This window comes from Lactuca serriola, chromosome 3 (genome assembly GCF_051521515.1).
Source record: "Lactuca serriola cultivar US96UC23 chromosome 3, Lser_US96UC23_V15, whole genome shotgun sequence".
Lineage (NCBI taxonomy): Eukaryota > Viridiplantae > Streptophyta > Magnoliopsida > Asterales > Asteraceae > Lactuca > Lactuca serriola.
In genome coordinates this window covers 288,044,658-288,050,371 of record NC_136410.1, presented here as the reverse complement: position 1 = coordinate 288,050,371, position 5,714 = coordinate 288,044,658, and the positions used below count along the sequence as shown (strand labels likewise).

At 31.8% G+C, this 5,714-nt stretch overlaps 1 protein-coding gene across 1 annotated transcript; it reads left to right on the top strand.

The window, feature by feature from the left end:
* Positions 1-873: 873 nt before the first annotated feature.
* Positions 874-4,242, top strand: LOC145094050 (putative protein S-acyltransferase 14). The gene is made up of 7 exons (XM_079032309.1): positions 874-1,329; positions 2,101-2,323; positions 2,481-2,572; positions 2,757-2,880; positions 2,973-3,058; positions 3,527-3,592; positions 3,973-4,242. Exons 1-7 carry the CDS (start codon positions 1,120-1,122, stop codon positions 4,096-4,098), a joined length of 927 nt encoding a protein of 308 aa, XP_078888435.1. The 5' UTR covers positions 874-1,119; the 3' UTR covers positions 4,099-4,242.
* Positions 4,243-5,714: the final 1,472 nt, after the last annotated feature.

Genomic DNA, 5,714 nt, shown 5'->3' with positions numbered 1-5,714 from the left:
TATCTCCTTTATCTATCGAAGAAATCGGGTCCCTGCGATTTTTGAAATGACCATTACGCCATCGAAGAAATCGGGTCCCTCCGCTGCGGATCGGTATCTTCTGCTCAGACCCACCAACTCACCCCTAGTTAGAAAACTCTTGCGTTTCACCAACATCAACCGACGACTTCAGCTTCCCGTCGGAGTGGGAGTACATCAAGAATCAGAAAGTATAAATTTGTGGAAAGCATGAGAGAGAGGGAGGCAAAAAAAATGGACCGTATGTGGGAAGGCAGCGGTCGAGACATCGATATCAGGTGAGCAGGTGGTGGAGAAAAGACGATTGTGATGAAACGGTAAGAAGAAGGCGGTGGGTATGTAGAGCAATTGGAACTTTGAGTCGATAACACAAAAGATATTGGATAAGGAGGCGGTGGGAAGGATCCGGAAGCGGATAAACCCAAACGATGATCAACACGTGTATAAAAGAATGTAAATATTTACATAAAATGCTCAGATACAAAAATAAAATGGAAACAACACATCCAGAGGCTATTCTTGCCAAAAAGTACACAACTTCACTATTCAAATTCATGCTCTTCTTATATATATATATATATATATATATATATATATATATATATATATATATATATATATATATATATTCAAGAGACCGAATGATAAGCGGTTTAATGGTTGAAATAACAATGAAAAGCTAAAAGTTTCTTTTTTTTTTTTTAAATTTTTAGATGTAAAAAAAATCACAATATAAGGTTTTTTTTTTTTTTTTTTTATTTTTTTATTTTTTTAGAGTAAATTAAAAAAAAATAAGAAATTAATGCTTATTTACATCATATTGTTCTGACCCTTCTCGAAGAAAAGACTATTGTAATGTTCTTGTGTCTTCCCTCTATCTTTCCTTTTCCCAGCAATTCACGACTTCTTACCTAAAATTCATAAACCCTTCGATAGCAAAAACCACAAAAAGAGCTACAAAAACAACCCCACACACCTCAGAAACCCACATCCCAAGTCTCAACATTCATAAATATTTAAAATCACAAATAGAAAAACAAGAAAAGAAATCAAAACCTTTTTCTGGGGTTTTATATTTCTCCATAGATTTTGAGGAGTATTATGTATAGATCTGGAGCTGTGATGGCTTGGAATGTCTTCAAATTCTGTACGGCTCTCAGAGGGTTAGGCTCGATCATGATCTTGTTGGTTCTTGGTGTTGTCGGTGTCTCTTATTACGCCGTCGTTTTGTCCATCTATGGCCCTGCTTTGACTTCCGGTGGCCTTGATTCACTCATCGCACTTGTCGTCTTGATCATGTTTCATATCTTGGTAATAAATTTTTCTTTTTTTCTAAACTTTGAAGTTTTTATTGCAATGGGTGCTAATATCGTGATTCTATTTGGGGTTTTTGTGTCTTTACTTCTGAATTTAGTAAAATAAACTGAAGTTGACCTTCCGCATGAGATTATGATTTTCATCTATACCCAAATTGGGAAATTTCAGCTTCCCAGATCATAACAATTTGAGCTTCTGTTTGAATTTAGTAAAAATAAGCTGAAGCTGTTTGATAGTTTAAGGAACTTTTCAGCTACCCAGAAATAGAAATTATAAAAACATTAGTTACAGATGTTGAGGTCGCTTACAATTTTCATGTTGCTAGTAGATAATGCGTTTTTTGTGTTTGTTAAACTGAATATTCGTACGATTTCTGATTATTTATGTTATGTAGAAAAGATATAATCAGATTGATATATGATCGGGCATTGAGTAGATATAAGAAAATTGATTATTGCGATATATGTAAAATTACTTGATTGTCCTTGGCTTTAAGCAACTCATTATCTAATTATGATGATTCTACCCAATCATAGCAATGTCATTCATATACAAAGCAATCCTCAATGCTATAATTAGGTTGATTTTTCAAAGCATGATCTCACAATGAGTTACAATTAACCATTTTGACCTGTTATATGAATCATGTCAAAACATTTAAATTAAACTTCCCAAAATATAATTAATGGTTTTTCACCTTTTCTCTAATTTCCCCTTTGATTATTGGCAAAAACAATCATATGATATTTATTATGTTTGATGCAGTTGGTGATGTTATTATGGAGTTATTTCTCAGTGGTTTTCACGGACCCTGGTGGTGTTCCATCAAACTATAGGCCAATAGTTGATGAGGAAAGAGGTGAAACGGATCGTTTGACCGGATCCGAATTCAACCCGTTGACCACACCCGATCCAACAAATTCAAGGATCCGTTATTGTCGCAAGTGTAACCAAATAAAACCTCCTCGTTGTCATCATTGCTCTGTTTGTAAGTTGAATTCATTTTCTCTATTGTTGTTATCAGATCAATATGATGACATGGCACAAATGTATTTTAGTAGTATTTTTCTTTTGTTGGTTGAGAATTGAGATAAGAGTCGTTTTCTTTTAATATGAAATGTATGTGTGTTTTTTGTTGATTTTAGGTGGGAGGTGTGTGCTAAAAATGGATCATCATTGTGTGTGGGTTGTTAATTGTGTTGGTGCACAAAACTACAAGTATTTTCTACTTTTCTTGGTATGTGAGAAATAACAATGTACTTTTACTTTCGTTTATTTGTGTATTATAGCGTCCTAATTTCATTTCTTTTATTACAAACAATGTTGTGCTTTCAATTCTTTTCTTATTAAGACATAATACTTTAAAATGTATGTTGCTATTTATTGAATTTAACATTTTTTTTTGTTATTATGTGATGCAGTTCTACACGATTCTCGAGACAAGCCTTGTAACTTTATCATTGTTGCCATATTTCATAGCATTCTTTAGTGATGGAGAGGTTGCGGGGTCCCCTAGCACTCTAGCTACAACTTTTCTCGCCTTTGGTATGATATATTTAAATTTACTAATTTAACCCTACTCTCATTTTGCTACCTCTTGTTTCGTTTTTTAAAATTTTTTTATCTTATTTTTACAGTTTTAAACTTGGCTTTCGCTTTGAGTGTTCTCGGGTTTTTGATTATGCACATTTCTCTAGTGGCGGGGAATACTACGACAATTGAGGTAGATTTTTTTTTCTTTTTTTTTTTTTTTCGTTTATAAGTTACTAGAATGTAAAAAAAATAGAATTTTGTTTATGATTATTTGATTATTTAGGGGTCAAATAGTTAGTTTTGGATATTATCATTCGGTAAAGCAAAATTACTTATTTACCCTTTCTTTTTTACTTAATTTAAGAGAATTTCTACCCATGACACTTTTTTTTTTTGCGATAATCTCTTCTTTTGGTCATTTTATCTATAAGTTCTTAAAAAAATTACTAAAATATTTGATTGTTTGATTATTAAAATTTCAAACAACGAAAACACATCAAAACATTATCTCTCACAAACCCATTTTACAACTTATTATCATATTCCAAAACTATTCAATGTCACATAATCACTTCCAAAATTCCTTTATAATCTCGTTTTTATTCTCATCAAACAAGTGGTGGCTTTTATTTATTTCTTTATATCTTGTTTTTATTAGGCATACGAGAAGAAGACTACTCCAAAATGGCGATATGATCTTGGGCGCAAGAGGAACTTTGAACAGGTATCATGTAGTCATCTTCTTTTATTTATTTATTTATTATATATATATATATATATATATATATATATATATATATATATATATATATATATATATATATATTAAAAAATGCTTTATATAAAAAATTAGATTATTCTTGTGAATAGTTTTTGCAATCATATTTTATATATACACACACACTAATTACACATGAAAAGCAAAAGTAATTTTAAACAAAGAGCGTTTCTAGTCAACCCTTACCAAAATTACCCATTTCTTGCGCCAAGGGCATATAAGTAATTTTAGTCCAAAAAAGTGTCCCGAAAGGGCGTATTGTTATCGTTATTGAGATTACGGGTTTTATCTTTTTCTTTAGCTAAAAAATTGGTGAATATATTCAGGTTTTTGGGACTGTTCAGAAATACTGGTTTATTCCGACTTACAGTGATGAAGACTTACGTAGAATGCCCGCTCTTCAAGGTCTCGAGTATCCCTCAAAACCCGATCTCGACTCCCAAGAATTCTAAACTAAAAAAAAAAATCTTCATTTATAACGTAAACTCGGAAGCCATATAAACGTGAAAACATGACACAACAGGTTGTACTGTGTTTGACATGTATTGGACTGGGACTGAGATTGGAACTGATCAGGGTTTTAACCTTTGTAGCGGCGGTTTGAGGGATAAAATTGGAAGGATTTTGTGGGGGAGATGAAGCGGAATTTGGTATTTTTAGACTAATTGGGGTTTATGGGGGGTTATTGTAAGTTTATGAGTATGGTTTACACGGAATGTATATTTGTAACGTTTTGATGACTTGATATTCGTAAATGGGGAACTAATTTTCGTGATCGTTTGGTGTTTATGTGGCATTTTGAAGAAATACACCTCAAAAGTTTATATCTTGGGATTGTTTTTAATGATGAGATCATATGACGTATGACGAGTATTTAGGTTATATTAAAGTATTGTTTGTAGAAACACGAACAGTTTATAGATTTGAGTTACAAAAGTTGTTTTTTCTTTCTTCGTAAAATTATTCATTAGTAATAAGGCTGTAAAAAATAATCATAAATTTTAACAACAATTAGGGTGTGTTATTTGTTTTTACTTATTAAGAGCTATTCGGATAAAATATATTTCACACAACAATAACAACAAACAAGCAGGATCTTGTTAAAATGGGATACTGGAAGGTAGATGTTCATATTTATGTCTTTATTGGGTTAGAATGATCGCGTTGCATAAATAACACCCGAGATGTATAAAACGTGAATCTACAAATGAGGCTCACAAAGGGAGAGCAAGTCAAAATGAACAGTAAAATACATGAATAAGTCATAATACAAGTAAAAGAATTTGAGAACAAGAGGGTTGGATAACTCCTCAACCCTTATGTTTAGCCTTCATTTCCTCATATCTGAGGTTTTGTCCTTGAAAATAGCAAACTCTTTCATGTCTAGTTTGACATTATTCTCCCATTTTCTTCTAGGCCGAGGTTAACATGGGCTGTGTTTCAATGAACTTGTGAAAAACACTACCTTGTTTTTCGTTTTTCTACAGGACAGTTATTACATGATTTTTCATCGAAAAATGACATATTTTGAGAATTTGACTTTAGCATCTCATTAACCACTTCCACTGACTTTTATAGATCAAGTGTGATCTAATTGCATGTTTCGCTTTGATTAAACAACTAGTTACATCTATAAATTAGTCTAATTCAAATCTAAGAGATTATTTAGGATCCTTCGAGTTTGACCTTCACTTCTTCGAAATTTGACCCAATATTTGGATTCTTCCATTGATTGCTACAAGGATGCATAAGTACACTTTCTAAATGTGTTTTAACTTATTTATCAACCTTTAATTGGTGACTAGTCAAATGATTTAAGATTCATTTGGTTTTAATTTTCAAAACCCATTTTCAAGTTGTCGAAATCTCTTATATTTCAAATTATGACTAATCAGACTTAGTTTATATCAACATAATCAAAACTGATGTTTCTAAGTTAGATTTGATATTATAAGTTGCAATTTGAAAAATATAACGAATGCACCCAAAAACTTATTAAGTTAGGTTTAAAATCACCATTAAAGGCTTATGAGCTCAAATCCAAGCTTGAACTCCGTTATTTGATCAA

Bases quoted from the DNA above. Each gene is read 5' to 3' on its own strand.
- LOC145094050 (XM_079032309.1), top strand. From the start codon at position 1,120: ATGTATAGATCTGGAGCTGTGATGGCTTGGAATGTCTTCAAATTCTGT. The intron at 2,881-2,972 runs GTATGATATATT...TTATTTTTACAG, and splicing joins TACAACTTTTCTCGCCTTTG to TTTTAAACTTGGCTTTCGCT. The intron at 3,059-3,526 runs GTAGATTTTTTT...TGTTTTTATTAG, and splicing joins GGAATACTACGACAATTGAG to GCATACGAGAAGAAGACTAC.